Raw genomic sequence first — 22074 nt, 5'->3', positions numbered from 1 at the left:
TTGATTTGTGGGGCGAAACTCGACAGTCCGTCTCGTCCTCGTTGCGCAAACGCACGTGAGGACACCGCCGCAGGATGACGTGTCCCGCAGAAGCAACGTGACCAAGATCTACCCCGTCCTTTTTTCGGCTATGCTGTCATGGTATGACATCAGCAGGGTGAAAAAGTCCGCGATGGATTTGCGGTTTTCACACATCCGTTATTCTCCGCGAATCACGTCGGCGTTGCTCGAATCGTTAATGGAAATGCGAATGAGGCTGGCTGCGGTAAACGCAGAAGATTTTCTGTTTCGCAATCCGATGAGTCGCTGCATTTCCACGTTGATTTACAACAGAAAAGGCTCGACTCTCTATCTCTAGTTCTGACATACATAAATGTATGCCGGAACTGTCGATCAAACTTCATTCAGCTGCGAACTCTTCGATTTCGGGATAGATTTATTTTTGAAAGAAATTGTTTTGGCACGTTTCTCTTTTTTAATTAAAAATGCTCTTTAATAAAATCTTATTATTTATAATTCTAGCTTTAATACAAAGCGCGAAAAGAGTCTGAAGGGAAAGAAATTATTTCGTAAGATTCGTGATCTGGATGCAATTTTGCGATTTTCTACGAAGGTATATTTCGAAGTAATAAACTTACTCAGGAAACAAGGTACGGAAGACAAATTACAGGGCTAGGTTAAAAATGCCAGATCTTAGCGAGACCATCAGCGGCAAACCACACCTTGATGTATTTCGTGTACCTGATCAATTTAAATCATTGTGCCGTTCCTTCGATCAATGTTCTCAATCTCGCCTTTTAATTAAGGTCGACGTTCCGATGTTCTACTTCGTGTTTAACAAACATGTGTTGAAACCGCTATTTATAAAATGAAACATAATTCTAGCCAGAGAAAAGTTTGATTTTAACTAACAAGAGTTTGAAAAACAGAAAATTTGTATTTATTTCAATTTTTATTATAATGAATCGTATTTTGCGTACATTTATTATTTAAAATATGCAATTTTTTACTCTATATATTGAAATAGGAACTATGCGTAATGAACATAAATATCAGGTAAATATAAATATGCAGCGTAATGAAAAGCGAATTATTTTACAAATTGCCAAACACGAGATCTTTTTGGAAAATAAAGTAGGTAGACACATTGTGAGTGACATACATATGCGTTGGTGCGCACTGCAAAGTGAATATAAACTATGAACGCAATGTTCCACGACATTAGACCGACTGAAAGAGTGCGTGAGTGCCTATGGAGCTATGTACATGGATTAAGCAATGGGACACCGTGGCGCCTATTCACGTGTATAGACATAGTCTCTGCTAAGGAAATCTTGGGTGGAATCACGGGGACGGGGGTTGCAATCTAACTGGAGCACAGGGGTGGTACCGGCATGTAGTAGTCAGCCATTAATCTAGATTCATAAACTTCTTCCCGCATAATCGCTGCAAATCTCTCGTAAATCATTTTCCTCGTTTATTCATTTTCCTAAGATAATATGCAACTATTTTCAAATATAAGAAAAAGAACAAATATGTACAATATAGATATTTCAAGATTTTTACGCAAAGATGCCTGAAAGTTGCGGACAATTATTATTAAATATAGTTTCCATTATTATGTCGTCCTATTAGTTAATTTGTATAATGGGAATTATTATTCAGCGTATTTATTTGATACTTTGCTACATTGTCTTTATTTTTTTTTGTGCTTTAAAGAATACGAATGCCCACACACTGTGCTCTTTGTTAGTTAGTCCATCCTTAATATTTAATTTAAAAATTTATTCAATAAATTTAATAGAAATAATTTGATGAAAGTGTAACAGAATTTAAAGAAATTCTAATACGATTCACATATAGTTTACTATATTTTATTTTAGTGAAACACCTTACTAATCGATTAAAATTGCGACAGGTTTGCATCGACGATCCCAATCACGACGAGCGACGATTTAACGATCTTAATTCGCGTAATTGCCGGATGCTTCTTGCCGTTTACTCGACTCGGCTGACCATCGAGAGTCAGGTTCGACCCATTTTTTCCTCGTGCACAAGGTGTGGTTACATCGACTAAAATCAAACAGTGTGTACAATGCCTTGGCGTGGAAACGTCGTGCTCGGTGAAAAACGAGGCAAACTGATAGCGAACACGCAAAGAGCTCTCTTCAGCCAGGTTTAATCGCGATTTCTGTTTCGCGTCGCTGGCGAAAAGTGGTCAATGTCCGGTTGCTGAAAAAAGGGATACTGAAGGGAAATTATTGGAAAATCGGGGGAAAACCGCGTAAGCTTGTATCCCGCGCTTATGCTCCGTCCCTCGAAATCAAGCTCGCGCGATCGTGCACCAGAAATCTAATTTCGACCACCGCACTATCCCTCTTGGCCTTCGGACACGATGGCCTGCGGTTTCGATCGACAACCCGATCGCTGATGAACGAGTTACGGGCCAACCACCGGCATTCGCGGTCCAGCGAATTAACGGTTTTGGCGATTGAACTGTCGCTTCTCAGGAAAGCACGATTGATTTCGCATTAATGCTTCTGATACCTCCTTATGCAGCCACACGAATAATTTTCAGAATGTTTCTATTACATAATTTTATAGAATAAGGATACTTTATTGATTTTATCGCGCAAACAACCAGTAACGATAATTTTTCCGGGATTAAATTTTATCATTTCTTGGTTAATCTTGATACATTTTAAAATTAACGAGTTATAAACTTAAGCAGTTAACGTAAGCTTGTTAAATTAGAAACTATGTTTTTCTGCGTTTAAAAGGCACTTAAGTCATACTGTGTCTTCTTCAATTACAGGCTTGTGCAAACCGACTAAGAGTACAGAGGAACTGGATTACGAGGATGATACTCCTTTCGACGACGAGGAAGAGGAAGACGAGGACGAAGAGGTTGACAATACTGGCACCGCCGAGGCGCCTCCGCAAATCTTATCACAGGCAATGAGCATTCGCGTAAAAGCTGGAAGCACCGTTAAACTACCTTGTCAGGTGACCCACACAGGTTCGTAGAACAACAGCCAACGATTATTATTTATTATGCGCTTCAAAAACGTCTCTCTATCTTTTCAAAATTAATTTTTTAATTTCTGTCAAAAGTTGTTCGGTATTTTGTTAGGCTTCTTTACGACAAGGAAAATATTTGTTGGTGAGAGAAAATGAAATAAAATAATTAAGGAACTTTAATTAATTCTCTGTATGCGATTATCCCCCGTGTGCTCTTCGTTAAGCTTATCGCGGATTATTTCAGAAAATTACGTGGTCGCGTGGCTGAAGGACGACAAGTATCTGTACGTCGAATCGGTGGCGCATACAGAGGACTACAAAAGGATCGTACGATTGCCGGATAACACCCTGGTGATCTCTAACGCGTCGGTCGCGGACACCTCCAACAATTACAAATGCAGTATCTTGCGGAAGCCCGATCCGATAGATTTGATTCACCGTCTGCTGGTTGACGAAAGACCGCACCAAGAACCTGCGACCCCACCGCCGCAGCACTCGCACAAGGGGATTATACGCGTGATACCCTCGAGGAAGGTCGAAGTGAGCCAGGGCCACAGTCTCAGGCTCGGTTGCGAGACTGACATACAGCCGCCGCCCGAGATCAAATGGTTCATCGAGGTGAAACATCATTAAAAATATCATTGATAACTCTAACGCTATTTGCTCACGCTGCTTTTATCACTGTAAAAGCATCGCAATGTTCATAATAATTACAGACGCTAAATATAGGAGGGCCAGGGTTTTAACAAGTTGGAAGGCAAAGCTGATTCCGTCGTTTCTCTTGTTTTAGAACAAGAAGGTGGATGGTTACGATCCCGACGTGATCTTGGACGGAAATTACATCACGATAAAGAGAGTGAACGAGTCTCATAGTGGCATGTATCAATGTCTCGCTGAGGATGGTTCGAAGATGCCGGCAATGGAAGCGATCACCGTCGTCGTGCATTGTGAGTTAATTGCTCATTCTCGTTTGATCAGCGTGGCTCTCAGAGTCGTCTGTTTAGCATAAGCATATTGACGTTAGCGATTTACGCGTTCCGCTTTCGTGACAGACAAACCTAAGATCGAGGTGGAGAGAAGCATGGTCTACAGCGGCGCGAGTATGGAATCGGAACTGACGTGCATCGTGAGCGCCTATCCCGAGGCAATCATAACGTGGCATAAAGACGACAAGAAACTTACACAGAAGAAAGGATGGATAATGCATCACGGGATAACAATGAAGGGAAACAAGACCAAGCACGTTTTGAAGATCTTGCATACCTCAGTACGGGACTTTGGCGAATATAAGTGTCGCGCGCAGAATCCCGTTGGTCATGACACTAAATCTATTTTCTTAACAGGTATTAATTGCTATTACATAAAATAATATATATATATATATATATATAATAAATTTATTAATTAAAATAACTTATGAATGTAAATTATTTAAAATTTAAAACAAATTATATAAAAAGAATATAAGATTGACATTTCTCTATGTAAGATTAATATGAAAGTATACAAATGGTTTTGTATAATTTTCGTGAATCGCTGGAGAACTCAGATAGCAAGTCAATTTTCATTTACAAAATATATTTTAGGAGTGCCCTCGCAAGCGACGGTATATGGCGCCGAGATGACCGATGATGATACAGGAATTATTCTGAAGTGGCGTCTGGAAAGTTACTCACCGATCAGCGAATACAAGGTAAATTTGCGATGTGCATCAAGAATATGCATTCTCCTTTTAGAAGAATATTAGAATCTCCTAAAGTAAGGTATAATAGACACGAGACAATTTTTCTACTTACAGTTACAGTATCGTCGCAAGGGTGACCAGGAGTGGAAGGTTGTCGAGCCTGAAGTCAAAGATGGTAAAGAAAATCAATTTCTCGTAGAGTATCCGATTCAAGAACTTCAGCCTGGATCCTACGAGACGATCCTAAAGGCTAGAAACGCATTCGGATGGTCTCTGGAGTCAGAACCGCATACCTTTACGGGGGGTGCGTATATTATATCTTCACATATTTATGCTAATCAACGCAAATCTTATACGTTTATAAGCAATATATGCATCTTTGCTTGCACAGTATTTTACTATAGATAGTAATCAAATTGAATAAAAAATTGTTACAATACAAAATACTTAATCAGTCATATTAATTTATAATTGATTATTAAATTAAATTAGACAGGCGATTAAGTAATTTAAGGATAATTAAAGTATTAATATAAATAATATATGATATAAACAGGTTACAAATATTAAATCTCTTTATTTTCTTATTTCTTTTTTAGATTATCCACCTGATTTGGCGCTGAAAGGTACGAATACAATTTTTAACATTTTTCAATTTTCTTTTCAAACAGGACATTTATTATTTTAAATTTAAATGATCTTTTTTATCGACAGTTTTTAATTTGTTATTTATTTACAGAAGGAAATTCGGCAACTGTTCGATCTTCTGAAACTCTTCTAACGTTGATCCTAGTCGTTTTATCTTGTGCCTTCACAAGCCTGCAACTCTTTACTTAAATCTAAAGTACATAGGTAAGTACAACGATAAAACGGTAAATCTATGAACGAGCTATAAAAGCTTACGACAAACTTTTTTAAATGACTGATTTATTTATAACGCAGATAATTTGCTGCAGCCAAAGCAACACCAGCAAACGCCATGGTGGATTTATTAGTGAAGGAACACTTAGGGGAGACATAGCTCACGTACACACTCTTGGTGCAAATCCCCCTTCTTACTCGGAGAGATATTTTACGTATTATATATGTAATAAAATCTTTTCAAACATACGGGCATTACCGAGACACATTAATATTCAATACATTTTGTTTAGAAAATTTTGTGATCAATATTGGCATACAACTCGCCTAGGTGTTCCATTAAGACGCCTTGTAAATGAAAAAGATGAGCATTTTAATTGTACTCCGTAAAATCACGAATAATTATTAAGGGATATTGTACTTTAAAATATATACATAATTTATATAGCTTTATCATATGCACATATGCATGCATATATGACATACGTACATGTATACGTGTGTATGTGTACACATAATATAGTATTCACTATACATGCGTAAGTTCACAGAGACACAACAATCATATTATTATAATTTATTTTTGTATGCTTAAGATTATTAGAAACGTGTTCAAAGAAGTCGCTTGGTGCCATGTACACGGGTCTGCTACTTCCGAAAAATTATGTATAGAATCTGATCTGCTGTCCACAATGCACACGTGGAAAGAACATGTACCTAAAATAATGTAGTAGAAGAGAAGTTAATATTATAGGAACATACGCGATAATACAACGTGTATAACCGAGTCGACGAAGAGCATAAAGTTGGAAGCACTCATACTGTAAGTCGTACAAGAATTCTTCATTAACATTACGTCCCCCACGTTTCCGTATGTTTGCTCCCAATAAAAGCGAATCTTTCTTTTTTTTATTTACTCCTACGTTTCTCGAATACGTATAATGTGATGCGCGAGTAATGAATGTGACTGGAGCGAGTATGCGAGAGAATGACGTTCTGTAGTGTTTTCCACAATAGTTTGCTAGCTTTTAGCGCTGATATGTTGTTATATTGATTTATAATTAATGTTATATGCAGTACTATAAGTACCATAATCGTATAAGAAACTGCCCATTTTAGAAACGGTGTGCTTGTCGTAAATATATTACAGCGTAATGAAAGCCATATCTCTTCTAAAGTATTCTGAACATTATTTACACAACACAATAAACCTATGTATGATTTTAATATCGAAGACAAAGCATCTTGTATTTTAAATATTTAAATAATCGTAAATATGTATAATTATATTTGTGTATTATTGCATGATTACTACAAAAGTTAGATTATTTTGTTTTTATTGTCTAGAATATTATATCTTCCAATGACAACAAAATTTTTAATCACGTTTATAAAAATTACAAATATTAGGAATCACTATCAAAGCACGATTTTACACTGTATTTATTTTATTACACCGAGTTATATCGTGCTATTTTAAAGATTCTTTGTATCCATAATTTTACAAAATATAAGATTTATTTTTATAGGAATGAAAATGGCTATGGGAAAGTTGCAACTAAATGAACATATATAGAAAAATTACATCTCTGTTATTCTCAGTCTATTTGATTATTAATTATTGAAAATTTTGTAAGTGTAGCAAAATTAATAATAACGAAAACGAATTATTTATACAAATTAATCGGGCTAAAATTGTAAAAACATGTATTTATATCTTTTTATCTTTTGAAAAGTTGTATCATATATCAAAAAGAGCGTCATTTTAAATTTTAGTTACGCAATTTTATCTTCTATGTATATAGATTTGAAAGTTTACTTTAAAACATGTCGACAATATACAAGGAAAGTTGTTAGAGAGTCAGAATGCTTGTAAAACATTTATATTAATACACAACACACCTGATATGCATATGAATATAGCTTCTTGTTGCCTTAATCAATGTAACATGTACAATCAAGAAAAACGAAAGATATATTAATTCATAAGATTATACTTGCAGATACATAATAAAGTAAATGAAAACGTACTGCGTATTTTATTGTAAATTATTAATACAGTTCTTTGAGGAATAGTGTAAAAAAATTTATGTTATAACTCTACTACGTTTTATAGATACATATATCTACGAGACAATAATATTCGATTTATTTGACATCTATAAGAGAAAATTCGTTTTAAATTAAATAAAATATGATTTATTTTATATTTGTACTTGGTTCAACTCTCAATTACAATTCGAATAATTGTGCTCTTCAGATTTCAAAATCTTCCTCGGCAGCTGGCAATATTACAGTCGTTGCAACCAAAGGTTTTGGATTTGCTTTCTTGCAGAGTAATATTTTAACTTTCCCTGATATTTGACCCTTTAAGTTTGCGCTAACAGCTAGTGGTATAGGTACAGCACTTGGTAGCAAGGGTAAATCTATCACACGAGGATTCACATCAGTGTCCTCGGCTCTGCAGAGAATATATAATTCCGTTGGGGACAAATCTTCAGAAATATTTGTCACTATAATACGAATCATGTAATTGGGACCCAAACCGAGAACATTTGTCTCCAACGTGATAGGATTTGGTCCTGATGCTTGATTTTCGTTTAAATGTTCGGACGCTTGTTTGGCCGTTGTTAAGCGTAAGCGGAGAAAGCCTTGCTGAAATGTATTATGAATTTTCTTTGCCTCGGCTCTCTCCCTTATCGTTTGATCGACAAACAGTCGTGTTTTCTTCGGTATCGAGAACTTTGATGTGTTACTCGACAACGAATTCGACACTGAATTGTTCGTATTAAAGTCAGCAGTGCGCTTCAGGATTTTCATGCATAAACCACCGCCAACAGTGACCATAGCTATTGTCCGTTCCTCTTGTCCCATTCGTCCGTACTGCATTCATAAAAAAAAGAATATATTATATTTATATTTTGCGTCACTTTTTAATACACCATTGTTATAAAAATGGAATACCTTAAGAGCAGATACAGGCTCCATAATTTTCACTGTATCCACGTGATGTTTTCCATCATAAATGCGGATTCCATAGCCCACTGTGCTTACAGCTAACAAAGACAGCCCATTTTGCGGTACTGGTAAGCTAACTAGATCTAATATTATACCAGGAATATTGATCTGCCACAATTTTATTCCCTGTAAGAAATTTATCAGAAAGAAATCTAACATAAGCATTTGAAATTATATTAAAATATTTCTTTTTAAGCGTACTCTTTTTGAAAATCCCACTAAAGTACCATCCATAACAGCTACTGCCGCTCCTTCGGACGTGAGAGCGGAAATAGCTACTGCGGGCGCGGGCAACGTTTCCCAAAGTTTCACAGGACTTCCCCTCCTAATTGCTCCTATTTTTCCATCTCTTCCAATAACTATTATGCGACCGTCACCCGTCCATAAGCCGCAACTGGCAAATGCTGTTGGTGGCCACTCCAGCTTATGCTTATCCATAACTGAAAAAGCTCTGTATGGCAATTAAATAATATACATACAGAATATGTCTGAAGTATTTCATGAACGAATTTTTTCTTAATTGTGCAAGAAAAATACCTGGGATCTAAGACGAGAACTTCGCCAGCCTCGGTCCCCAATATAAGACAACTACTAGCGGGATCGTTCCACGAGTCCCTGTGAATTATCGCGATTGCCGTTAAGGCATTAGCTTTGACAAGCGGCACCCGTCTATACTGCTCTGCGAAACTCAATCGTAAATTATTATCCAAAGAAAGAAACTTCAAAGTACGAGGAGAGAGAAATGTTGCGCCAAGTTCTTTCAGTAACAGCTCCAAATCATCCGCGAGAGTCAGCACGTTTAATTCCTCATCTAGCCCACATTTATGCCAAATCTGCGTCAAATTATTAAAATATTATTAGTGTCACAACATAATTATTGTACATAAAATTGATTTAAGACGACTCTGTAACATTATTACTTCCTGTATCAACACAATATAAATACTTCTCGTTCTTTTGGATGGGCATCAATGTGTGGTAGACAATATTTGAAAAAGGGTCTCATATTTTTGAAAATATATACGCTAGCCCCAGCTCCTACAGCAACCACAGATGATCGAGGTTCTCTATTTTCCGTATAAAACCCGACTACTCCACAGGGTGAATCTACCATGTTATGCTCAGTTATCTGATCACCTCCTTTATAAACTCGTATCTAAAAATATGAGTAAGCAATATATTGTAAATGAGTAAAATAAAAAAATAGTATATAAATTATTCAGAAAAGAGAATAATATATATGAATATTTCTGTGTCACTTGCTGATCCTAATTTAATTGCAAGAGTTTAATCTTTAAGATTTATAAAATCATGTTGAATACAAAATAATTTACTATAATTTACAGAAAAATGCAATTATTTTTTCATTTTTTTCTCTTTTTTTCTCCAAATTCTTAATTTTCTTTTAGTGTTCTACTCTATGATACAATTAAACTACATATTATTCAATGATATATACAAACAGTTATTATATCATTTTCTTGTTATAATACACTGTACCTTTGTTGAATCGCTTCCAACTGGTCCTAGATCAGCACAAATAAGTCTAGCATCTCCATCACCGCTTATGTCCAGCATATCAAGTCCACCAGGCAGACAAAATAAACCAGCACTTGGTTCCCAAAGTGCTTCCAACCAGCGGCTCATTCCAAGTCCTCCAAGAGATTTATGATCAGCTCTAAAAAATATATATTTGTTAAAGATAAAAATATAACAAATATTAAATAAAATTCACATATGTTGATACTTCATAACCACTTATAAAAATATGTTTTACCTTAAACCGTGCATGATTACAAACTTTTATAATTTGCCTTTCTATATAATGATTTTTACAGCTTAATTACAGCTTATTTACAGCTTAATTACTGAATTACATATTAGTTTTCCTATTTATATCTAATATTATATCAACTATATACATATATTGCACATTTCAAACTGAGTTTAAAGGTTTTTTTAACTTTTTACATGTTTTGTCAATTCTATAACTGACAATTTTATAAGGTGATAAACTGACATTCCATAATTAGGAACGTATACATTAGAAATTACACAATTACAGAATGCCATGTGCTTTGTTTGTGTATTTGTTTCCATAGAAACCTTCAACCCAAATAGCGCGAAAGTGATGAGAAATTCAAAACGCGCATTCAGCAGCCTCCTAGGGGAATTTTGAAAACTGCACGTTTAGGTTTCCTTCCCTTTTTAGCGGTTCTTAGGAAATTTTGAATAACTATGCGCTTAGATACAGGAAAAATAAATATACGCTTAAAAATTTATAGCATTTTTAACAAATTGTTTTGTTTTATTAAAATGTGTCATTTTATTCAAGTATGTAGAACAAAGATAATTTTTAATGCATATACAAAATATATAATAAGTTATCAAACTCTGTAATATAATAAAATAATATTTTATTGGAATGAAATATATATTTTGCATATAAAATTACTTTATTGTTACTATTATGACATAATTTATATGACAAATAATCGATAAATATGTAATGCAAAATATTACGTTTATAATAACATTTGCATTGTTAATTTTTATATAATACTGATAATATTTATGAATGTGTTTTAAAAACATGTCAATTACAATTGAAATTCTAAATCCATATAAGCAACATTATTTGTCACATTTTAGTAACATTCATATATATATATCATATAACACGTCTTCAAAAATTCATAACTAGAACTTATGAAATATAAAAGAGATGTTATATTTATTAGTTATAGTTTAAGTTAACATTTAATTTTCCATAGCCATAAACACATATGCACAATTGAGAGCATTGATATTATTCAGTGCGTTTGCATTCACAGTCTTCATTGCAATTCACTGTCTTTTATGTTTATCGCGGAATAAAGTGATTGAACTAGGCTGTCAACTATATAAATGAAAAGATACACGTCGTAAATATTACAAAGAAATTGACTGCCAAGTGTAAACACACTAAACGATATTAATGCTTTTGATTGCACATATCGTATTGTACATATCTGTACTACTAATTAGGAAGCCCTCTGTACGTGTTGGTGTGGGGGTGTGTGTGTATTTGCGTTTGCGTGTGTGTACTGTACATATGTGTAACATATTATACATATGTATCTGTAGGTAACAAATGATAGACGACATCTGATTGTGAGTAATGACCTTAAAACTATTTGAACACAGCCAACAACAGTCATATTAATTATACAATATTACACCTACGCACAGAGTGACATATAAATTATTTTAAACATACAGCTATACTTAAAAAAATACACAATTAATGAGATCGCAAATTGAGATTTCTGGATAATGACATATATAATTGATAATTAAATAATGATTATTTTAACGAAGTAATGTTGCTAATGGAGATGGTGGTAATGATGGCGATGGAGGTCTCGCTGCAAGAGTTTCCAATTCACTACAATGAAATTGACATACGGAGCTAGATGTGCTTAGAGTTGATTCTGAAAGCATTCCTCGTCCTTTATAAGTTTTCCTCGCTCGATTGTTATCTTTGTCGGCTTCAACGGCACCACCATCCTCATATTTAGGAAAACAAATTGATAATATTTTCAATCTGTAAAAAATATAAATTAACCATTGATAATATAATTTATATCTTGTAATACTTAATCGTTTTAATCTAAAATGTATTTGTTATAAACCTTGCATGATAAAAACTCATTACCTGGGATATTCAAACTGAGCAAAGCGTGAAGATGGTCCTATAATTGCTAACATCGAGCATAAAAATAAGGTCGCATATAACCAACTTATACTCATAACGAGTAATAAAAAGATACCGATTTGTATATACGCTAATACATGAGAAGGTAACATTAGAGCGCCCGCAGCTCCACTAGTAATTGCTGCCATAAGAGTAGGACCACCCATCTGCTGCAGTGCAGTTTTTACTCGGTCTATTTTCTTTTCTGAGGTACATGCTTTATAACTCACAGCGTAATGTAAGCTGAAGTCTACAGCAAGACCTAATGAAACAAAATGTCCAAAAATATTATCAATTTCATAGATAATTTAAATTCGTCTTTTTATTACTTACCAATTGTTGTTGATATTGCAACACTTTCTAGAATATTGAGTGTCCATCCAAGAAGAATGAGTATGGCAACGGTAACGATTATTACAGCACCAATAGCTACAATTGTATATAGGCTGATAAGAGGATTTAACGTCACTAGCGCTAAAACTATCAGAGCCAAAGTTAGCGACAGTCCTATTGCCCATATCGTTCCTTGATACAACGTACGTTGAAGCTCATAAAATTCTAGATGGCTGATAAACCATCCACCTCTCATTCCTTTAGGTGCAGTTCTTAATTGATTTTGCATCCAACTTTCAACCTGATTAAATTCGAGGATTAAACTTTGCTTCAAAGATTCAAATTTCCGCAATCATTATTAATGCACGTGTAATTGTTATTGAGTAAATAGTACTTGCCTGTTGAAAAAATTTATCCATGTTTCCAAATGAGAGACTATATGCATATGTGCTATCGTATTCGACAATAAGGGCTTTAATTTTAGGCGTTGCTTTAATCGCAAGCGTATCATTTGGTGCTTGCGCGAACAATGGTTCTTTAATAAATTTTGGACCTGCATAAGGTGGATTATCCTGAATCCACAAATAAGGCGTACGATGTAATCTCACGCTAGCTTCAGCTGCACATTGTTCCAAAACATCAGGTTCGTATGGAAATTTACTGCTCTCACAACATGGAGCATAGTCAATGTGAGAATCGACAGGATCCTTACAACGCCTTTTCATCCAATTACGTAATGGTTCGATGAAGCAGTTAGATAACATAGGTCCTATGGTATGGTGGTAAAAAGGTTGCCTCCGTAAATTTTGGCAAAATTGTTCAAGCCATAATTGAGACTTTCGACTAGAAGCATCAAAAGTTTCATCCCAATCTAGTATCCCCCTTTTAGTAGGGTTAAGGTAATCACCATTGTCAACTGGTTTTATGCCCCATACAAATCTCAATGGAAGAAGTTCACCATCTCCACCAACCTGCACGAATCAAGTATATACAATATATACATTGTGATGCAGATAAATCTTGAAAATGTAAATAAGTGAAATATAGGCACCATTTCATATCGTTCAAACCAGAATCTCCGCGAGTATACTAGATCATATCGTTCGAATGGATGTTCATCATGGAATAATTGAAAATCCATATAATCTGGCAGTTGTAAACCCGGATAATGGAAGACGACACTGGCACACGCTATTGCTATAATCCCCAAACTTAGTAGCCAAAACCATCGTAAACGAAGCACTAATCCAGTAAGAAAGGTGGTGAATCCTACTGTTACTTTATCTCCCAAAGATCGTAGGGGACGAATAATTTTTCTGGTAATAAAATTGACAGGTGATAAAGTAGATAATTTACAATGCTCTGATACGACCACACACGCAGGTAACCATGTGACCATCAAGAAGAAATTAGCGATAACTGTCATTCCTGAAAACAAACTGTACAAAATTTATCAATGATATACAAAAGTTAAGAACATTTAAACATAGAATAAAAAAATGCCATATATACAATCAAATTAGTACCTGAAACAATTGATAGCCGTCACGTTACTAACAATTGATGCGAAAAAAGCTACTGCGGTAGTAAGAGATGTAACAAACATAGATGGAAAAGCATGTTTCATTGTTTCCTGTACCAAACGTACTAATCCGCCATTAGAAAGTTTCTTCTGTTTTTTAGATTCCCAAATTTTGCAATAAATAAATGCGTCATCTGCTCCAATGCCTGTAAAGAGATTTTGTTGTAATAATGTACATACTTATAGGCATCTTTATATTTTGCTTATAATTATTTTGATACGCCAGAATACTGACCTACAGCTACGACAATGGCCAGAACATTCATAAAAGGGAAGAACTCAATATGCAAGACGAGAGTATAAATTGCATATGAAATACCAAGACTAAACAACACTGCAAAAATTGTTGCTGTAGTCACCAAAATGGAACCAGTATATGCCCAAATACACAGGGTAACAAAGATAAAACCGCCGAGTACCAAACTCGAATCAGACAATAACAATCGATCAAACAGTATACTTTTTAGGCCAAGTTGCATGCCTTGAACACGGTAGTTCCCATACACTAAATCATCATTGTCTATTTCTTTGTAAAAATCTAAAGTCGCAGAGCTTGCCGCAATTGGAAGAAATAACATGGCAGAGTGCAACGTCGAATTTTGTTTGCTGTTGAGATCTGTCTTCTGTAACAATCCGATCAATGTCCGATTATTAGAATCAATCAGTATACCTATTCGTGTTAAAACAAGATGATATTGAAACAAGACATACTTCCTTATCAGAGCTCGGAATAAAATTAACATCCAAAAGATAGTGTAGTAGATGGTAAACTGCATTTCTCATATAGCATTCGACTGGCACGTGTTTTTGGCAATTAAAGTCTTCTGCACAGTTAGGCAACAACCGACGGTCATGATAATATTGAGCGCATTTTTGCAAAAGTGTCTTCACTCTGCTCAGATCGTTCTCGGTAACTCCCAAACAAGAACTGCGATTGGATAAAAGTGCCACATAGTTAGCTGGTGACCAACTTCTACAACATTTATGACTTTCCACACCGTTGCGCTCGATTTTCGTCTGACATAAAGATGGAAAGTGAACATTTCCACGAAGTACGCCATCAATATGACATTGAGCTAATATACCATCCATTGACCACAAATTTTTATCCTCTGAATCTACACTGATCACAACACGAGCGTACGCAGAACTTGGTAAATTGCAGAAGAAATTATCACTATCTAGGTGATCTTTCTCTTGAGTCTTTTCATCCTCTATATCTGTGTTATGCCTATCTTTTAATTCTAGTAATTCTTTCCATGTATCTTTCTCCTCGTCACTTGATTCTATGTAGTCTGTGTTATTTAACACTTTCTGATGTTTCTTTCCCTTTCGTTTATTTTTACCTTTTGGCTTTTTTCTAAGAATACCCTGAGTAGGCAAGCTATGATTTTGCATATTTGCATTAGGCTGTAAAATCAAGAAAAAGTTTAATAATACACTTTGCTACTTATTCAACACATACCAATATTACTAAACCAAGCTGATTACATAAACAAAATATATACCTGAGAATAAGAATAATTGAAAATAAGAATATAAGCTAGCTGAAAGAAAAAAATATTATCATGTGTACCTGTTGAGTTGATTCACGTATATATTGATGATATTCTAAAGGATTATCGGTAAGTTCTCCCCTTGGTTTTGTAGCTTCTATTAAATGATTCCAAGCTGTCAATCTTTGCGCTAAAACTGTGCCTCTTGCCTCAAAACCCTACGGTATAAATATTCCGTGTTTGAAATATCAATTGTATAAAATTTTCCTTTAACTCTTACAAGTAGATTCATATGCTTCTACGTACCATTTGTGGGTCCGAGAAATCTGGAAACCTTTTGGTTGTAAGCGGAATGATTAGGCATATCGAAGAAAATGTAAAAACGACCAGTAAAATAATATACGGGTGATGAGCAATTACACGAGGAAACCAAGGTGCTTCCATTTCTATAAAGATTTCTTGCTTCTCTGTATATCTATATATATATATATGTATATTGTTTTTATATCTATTTTAAATATATATCTTCACACGTGTAATAGATAAATATGTGATAAATCAGTCGTCATTCATCATTCGTCGAAGAACTCGCGATAGTATTAAAACAACCCTCTTCTACACCAAAGACACAACTCTCTTGTATCACATAATCATGCTCGTCTCATTTTATTCAAATGACAGATGCCAAATGTTTTCAGTAGAACCAATTTGTAATTTCCTTTGCTCGCATTAAAGTCTACCCTCAGCGTATAATTTTAGGAGCATCGGAGTAAATTTTAGCGTCCGAATCGCAGAAACGACCATACGACCGTGACGAGTTTCAGCATACGAGCATAACAAGATCGTTCGAAATCCGTAAATCCTTCTTTTTATTATCATGCCATTATTCAGTCATATCGAATGCGTCGTACTTGCGATTTCCCGTTAATATTTCTCGTGGAGAAACCGCGTTGTGCGTCTACGTGCGAATAACACAGCACGTGTTTACATTAGTTATAAATGGTACGATCCGATGCTGCTGGACGAGACGCTTTTCTCGCGCATGCGCGCCGGCCGAATGGCATCACAATTTTGAATTCTAGGAAACTATAATTTGATACAAAAACGCATAAAATTAAAAATAAATAACAGCTCATATAGCGTTCAATTAATAAGAAAACATATATTTTAAGCCAACAATCACGATACATGATTATCTAGATACAAGTTTTATATTTAATTAGACTTGCATTGAAGCACGAAATGGTTGACAATAATAAATTAAAACTATATTAATAATAACAATTAAAATTAAACACATATCGCATATGGTTAAGTCGTTTACAAGTATTCAATTCTTCTAAAACTGTTATTGCTCAATGTTGTATGTTTCAATTTTATTATACAGAATATTGCAAAAAAATAATATACGACGTCGACGAAGCAATAAATTGTTCAATATGTATTATACATAACAGGTACGTAGTTATATTAGTTTGGTGAAAAAAACCAAATAAAAATTATACAATAGCCGCGTTCAGCAGACACAACTGTTGAGTGTCGTCTTATCAACACGCTACGTTGATTTGTTGGGTCTAAAAGTAAAGGCCATTGCACGTAACAAAGTTTTAGTCATAATCGTAAGGTCGTAAGAAAATAGACCAATCACACTCGATTATTCTTCAAGCGCGAGAAGAATAATCGACTGTGATTGGTCTATTTTCTTACGGCCTTACGATTATGACTAAAATTTTGTTACGTGCAATGGCCTTAAGAGCCAATCACGTTCGATTGCTACTGAGCGGTTTGTTCTGCTGAACGCGCCCATATGTTTATGTATATATCACTATCTCCACGTTGGCCGTTGGAGAGAAAAAGAGGAAAGGTAAACGGTGCAACAAGTCAGTTAAAAAGAACAGACCTATGATTGGTTATCTACTTACTCGCGCATGCGCAATGAGCAAACACTGTCATAAATTCGATGGGTCATAGAATTCTGGGGGTCGATTCTGTACCTTGGGACGAGGTGAAAATTACAAAAGTGAGGAAATTCACTAGAGAATCTACAATTTTATTTGTCGAAATCTAGTAAATCTGTTCACTTTTGTAATTTTCACCTTGTCTCAAAATACAGAATCGAGCTCCTGACTTTTTGGCCGCTGGATCTTTATTTAATTTAATTAAAATTATCTGGGTGACTCACAAACCTTTTTAATCACACTTCATAACTCTTCATACAAAATACAAACGATTCCATATAAAAACTTTTATTAATTTATCTATTTCGGCTAAATGCATGGTGTAAAAATAAATAATTAATTACAATTAAACGAATGACTCACAAACCTTTTCAATTGCACTTCAAAAGTCTTCATACGAAATACAAACGATTTCATATAGAGATTCTTTAAAAAGACGTTCATTTCCGGCTAAATACATACGAATGATTTTCTGCCGATGTTAAGGCCCGTATTCATAGCCAGTTTTACAGATGTTAGCCTTAAATTGATAGAAATAAACCTTAAGTCGTAGGCAAATAAACCAATCTTCGATTACTTTAATGTGAGATAATTTTTCGTTTTTTTTGTTTTTAAGACTAATAATAAACCAACAAACGCTAAAATTAGACCAACAATTATCAGCAAACGATTACGCATCGATTAGGCTTTTTTTAAATTAAAAATAAAATTTTTCCGGCTAACTTAAGGCTAATTTTTCTTTTTTAATTTAAAAAACAATTAAGAACCAACAAACGTTGTAATTAGGCCAACAATCACCAACAAACGACCAACAAACGATTAAAAAAAAAAAAATTAATAAAGTCGAAGTTGACCGGCTAAGTTACGGGAGGTAGTCGAGCCGGGAGCCTTCGAATCCGGCCGAATGCCGAATCACGTTCGGCCGCTCTCGCCGCCCGCCGCCGCGCGTCGGCGAGGCACGCGGCACGCGGCACTCGGCAGTCGGCACCTCGGCCTCGGCCTTGGCAGTCGCAATACCGCGATCGCGACCGTTGAATGAGTCCGCCGATTTCGCAGCAACGTACGTGCAAAGTCGGCGCGCGGACGATCATTTCCATCGGCGAGACAGCCTTGATACTTGTTTTGCCGACGCTCGGAGTACCCTCACCTGCGGATATTACTCACAATCAGTCATTCTCCCGATAAATTTCGAACAGGTGTCAAGTGTTTGTGCTCCGTGCCGTGGGTGCTGATTCGGAACGCGCGCTCGTTCGTGCGATTGGCATTCCTGCTCCTCGTTTCGCGGGAATAATCGACGAGGCGCTCAATAATTTGCATCAAGTGTGTATCAAGTGTCGTGAATGAATTAATGTGTCGCTCGCTCGAGACGGAGATGTCGAGGGCGTCGAGGCGAAGGTACCTCGTACGGCAATTGCGAGTCGTGACGTGTCGTGAGTGATTTGTAGTTTCGTCGTGATATTCGCGGGCGATAATCGCTCGTCCCGGCCCGGGCCGCCATATGTCGCTGGACCATCGAATGTGCGTGGCATTCATTTACGCGGCATATCTCGAATCGTGTCGTGCTTTGAACGTGCTGTGTGCTGTGCCGGAATTGTCGTGCGATTATCCCCGATTCTTTTCGAAGAGCGGAAAGAGGGCCGAGTGACAACGTGAAATCGTATCGTGATTCAAGTAAATGATTCAAGTAAATAGCACGCTGTGATACAACGATACAACGCTCGTTCGTGAATATTTCTTATTTTTGTGACTCGTGTATTTCGTGCCGCGTATAATCGCGACTCCTTATCGTGCAAAGCATGCATTAATAGTACTTACCTTCGCGAGATTTACGTGCTCGATACCGCGGCGTAATGTGCATACGATATTCAATCTTAATTGTGGTTTTGTTTAATCAATCTATGTTACCTGTTTTTATATTACTACAGAGTAAAGTACTTCCTTCCCATGGGTACGACCTTGGCGAGGTGGGAAGGCCCAGTACCCAGTACGAGGATTTTACCCAAGCAAAACTCTTGTTCTGCTTGGATAAAAATTCAAAGACGGGGAAGCTAACGTACCCTCGTCCGCCGATTTAATTGAATAAACGAACCGCAGCCGGTTTGTCGCGTTTGCTTCGGGAGTGCCGTTCAAGTATAATCGGACTAAAGGACTTTTTTAAACGGGAGTGCCGTACAGTATCGCGCGAGAAAGACTTTTAATGAAATTAGTCCGCGCGCGATTGTAGTTTATTATCCGCGAGTGTTTCTCGCGAGTGTCCTGTGCGCGATGAGAGGAGGAAGCCTGACGTCCTGAGAGGAGGAGGAGGTCTGAGAGAGACATCGGGCCCCGGCGGAGCAACCTTGGGGTAAGTATCATCTTTTATCTGCATAAAATTAATAGTTTTTCCTCATTTATTCGGAGTTTTATTTCGATAAGCTAAAACTAATTAGAAAAAAAGAAATTATTTAAAATTTTATAAAAATTTATTTTTGTAAATATTTTTTCCGGAAAATAGATAATTATATCAGTGAATCTAATTGAAAGACGAATTTAGATGCGCGTAAAATTATGTGTATTTTTTGAAACATTTATCATTTTCAGCGCCTCTTTAATTTATATCTTTCGTTTTTGTTACAGTATCATCGTAGTTACGTGGCCGAATTACTCCGCCCGTTGCGCATCGGATCGGTGAGTGACGAATTTTTTACAATAATATGGGGTAACGAATTTGTGAGACCTATATTAGATATATTTATGTATTGTATCCACATAATAGTACTATAGATAAATGCGACTTCTTACAAATTCGTTGCTCTAAAATGGATAGACTAGATCAGACTAGGCTAAATAATTAATCCTGGAGCATCATCATTATTTATCGATTTATTGTGCTTACGGGAGAATGCATCCATAAGCACATACGTTATGTCGATGCATTATTTATTAATGCATCTAATGTTATTTGTATCGCAGAACATGCGAAGTATACCAGTCGCCTGAAATTTATAGGCAATTATTTAAATTTGGCAAATATACACGGAGAAAAAAATAATGTTGTATCAACAGCCTGAGTCTAATTGGAAATAATCTTGTTAATTCAATACATTATGCTTTTGTTTTAATGAAATAAAACAAGATTATTTCCAATTAGACTAATGCTGTTGATACAACATTATTTTTTCTCTGTGTATATTTTATTGAGGACGAGCATGGCCTAGTAGACAGCGCACTGGTCTATTGAGCCAAAGGTCCCGGGTTCGATTCCCGGTAGAGCTAGAAAAATTATATTCGCTCGTTCTCCTCTTCCGGGAAGATATAATCACGACGATTTTTATTAGAACGCGATTAACATAAAATTCTTTCATTTCTTGATAATATAATTCTGTTTTACTTTCCATTGCTGCTGTGTATTAATTCTTGGACGAATACATTAATTACGCGTATCATTGTAAAATTAAAAGCAAAATTAAGTCACTTAATTAAGATTTTATTAACGATCCAACGTAGTTGTTTATTTTTTTCCGATATGATTAACGCGCGCTTATTAACGATCGCAACGATTCGTAATCAACCGCAACATTATAATCATCTACCGGCGCTGTGACACGCGGCGCGACCTCCCCCCCTGCTCGCTCGACCGTATAAATCGGCGCGTTGTCTACCGGCGGCAGTGACACGCGGCGCGACCTCCCCCCCTGCTCGCTCGACCGTATAAATCGGCGCGTTGTCTACCGGCGGCAGTGACACGCGGCGCGACCTCCCCCCCTGCTCGCTCGACCGTATAAATCGGCGCGTTGTCTACCGGCGGCAGTGACACGCGGCGCGACTTCCCCCCTTGCTCGCTCGACCGTATAAATCGGCGCGTTGTCTACCGGCGGCAGTGACACGCGGCGCGACTTCCCCCCTTGCTCGCTCGACCGTATAAATACGCGCGTTGTCTACCGGCGGCAGTGACACGCGGCGCGACTTCCCCCCTTGCTCGCTCGACGCGGTGTTAGGGTCACTCGTGGTGGTTTTAGCCGGTAGGCTGCGGGGAAATGGCGGAACTTTAATGTTCTGCTCTCCGCAGAATCCGGCACTCCCCCCGCCCCGCCCCGGGGAAGGGGGGGTCTTCCTCCCGAAAGGGGGGTCACTGGTCACTCAAACCCCGGAAGAATGGAGGCACTCCCCGACCAGTGGTGCTCCCCGATCGGTGGCACAGCCACCGTGACTGGTTGCCACTGCTGACGGGTTGCCTCCAGGACGTCGTGGGGATTCCAGTGATGGAAGATTTCCACCACGTAAAAAGAAAAAAAAAGCTACTTAGTTAAAACGTAGGGAATAATTTTTAATTCCTTTCAGCAATTACATTTCCATTAAGCGAGAAGAGTCAAGAAACATTTTGACTATATTGCAAAAACGTTGTA

At 36.6% G+C, this 22074-nt stretch overlaps 3 protein-coding genes across 4 annotated transcripts in view; 1 reads left to right on the top strand and 2 right to left on the bottom strand.

Annotated features, from left to right (window-relative positions):
* Positions 1 to 7596, top strand: part of LOC139769616 (lachesin) — a 61556-nt gene extending 53960 nt beyond the window's left edge. For both annotated transcript variants that reach the window (XM_071700858.1, XM_071700856.1), the window contains 9 exons: positions 2816 to 3019; positions 3266 to 3639; positions 3812 to 3968; positions 4074 to 4364; positions 4608 to 4714; positions 4820 to 5009; positions 5305 to 5331; positions 5445 to 5557; positions 5648 to 7596. In XM_071700858.1, the coding sequence (XP_071556959.1) occupies positions 2959 to 3019; positions 3266 to 3639; positions 3812 to 3968; positions 4074 to 4364; positions 4608 to 4714; positions 4820 to 5009; positions 5305 to 5331; positions 5445 to 5542 (1305 nt within the window). In that variant the 5' untranslated portion in view covers positions 2816 to 2958 and the 3' untranslated portion in view covers positions 5543 to 5557; positions 5648 to 7596. The remainder of the gene's footprint in view (positions 1 to 2815; positions 3020 to 3265; positions 3640 to 3811; positions 3969 to 4073; positions 4365 to 4607; positions 4715 to 4819; positions 5010 to 5304; positions 5332 to 5444; positions 5558 to 5647) is intronic.
* A 153-nt stretch (positions 7597 to 7749) lies between these two features.
* On the bottom strand, positions 7750 to 11173 carry LOC139769615 (BBSome complex member BBS1-like). Its single transcript, XM_071700855.1, has 7 exons — positions 10362 to 11173; positions 10085 to 10262; positions 9531 to 9740; positions 9122 to 9417; positions 8786 to 9035; positions 8531 to 8710; positions 7750 to 8449 (listed from the first exon to the last, which is right to left on the bottom strand). Exons 1-7 carry the CDS (start codon positions 10373 to 10375, stop codon positions 7823 to 7825), a joined length of 1755 nt encoding a protein of 584 aa, XP_071556956.1. The 5' UTR covers positions 10376 to 11173; the 3' UTR covers positions 7750 to 7822.
* A 128-nt stretch (positions 11174 to 11301) lies between these two features.
* Positions 11302 to 16760, bottom strand: LOC139769614 (protein dispatched-like). The gene is made up of 10 exons (XM_071700854.1): positions 16038 to 16760; positions 15812 to 15949; positions 14947 to 15645; positions 14471 to 14858; positions 14180 to 14381; positions 13705 to 14092; positions 13052 to 13624; positions 12654 to 12954; positions 12282 to 12582; positions 11302 to 12170 (listed from the first exon to the last, which is right to left on the bottom strand). Exons 1-10 carry the CDS (start codon positions 16173 to 16175, stop codon positions 11936 to 11938), a joined length of 3363 nt encoding a protein of 1120 aa, XP_071556955.1. The 5' UTR covers positions 16176 to 16760; the 3' UTR covers positions 11302 to 11935.
* Between the last annotated feature and the right edge of the window lie 5314 nt (positions 16761 to 22074).

Source organism: Temnothorax nylanderi, unplaced genomic scaffold (assembly GCF_030848795.1).
Source record: "Temnothorax nylanderi isolate EJ_2023f unplaced genomic scaffold, tnyl_v1.0 TNYL_tig0023_pilon, whole genome shotgun sequence".
Lineage (NCBI taxonomy): Eukaryota > Metazoa > Arthropoda > Insecta > Hymenoptera > Formicidae > Temnothorax > Temnothorax nylanderi.
Note: the sequence above shows the minus strand (reverse complement) of the source record. Positions and strands in the feature narration are given on the sequence as shown.

Bases quoted from the DNA above. Each gene is read 5' to 3' on its own strand.
- LOC139769614 (XM_071700854.1), bottom strand. From the start codon at position 16,175: ATGGAAGCACCTTGGTTTCCTCGTGTAATTGCTCATCACCCGTATATT. The intron at 14,382-14,470 runs GTCAGTATTCTG...ATCTCTTTACAG, and splicing joins GGCCATTGTCGTAGCTGTAG to GCATTGGAGCAGATGACGCA. The intron at 12,955-13,051 runs GCAAGTACTATT...GAATTTAATCAG, and splicing joins TGGATAAATTTTTTCAACAG to GTTGAAAGTTGGATGCAAAA.
- LOC139769615 (XM_071700855.1), bottom strand. The intron at 9,741-10,084 runs GTACAGTGTATT...TCATATTTTTAG, and splicing joins TTGGAAGCGATTCAACAAAG to ATACGAGTTTATAAAGGAGG. The intron at 8,450-8,530 runs GTATTCCATTTT...TTATGAATGCAG, and splicing joins AGCCTGTATCTGCTCTTAAG to TACGGACGAATGGGACAAGA.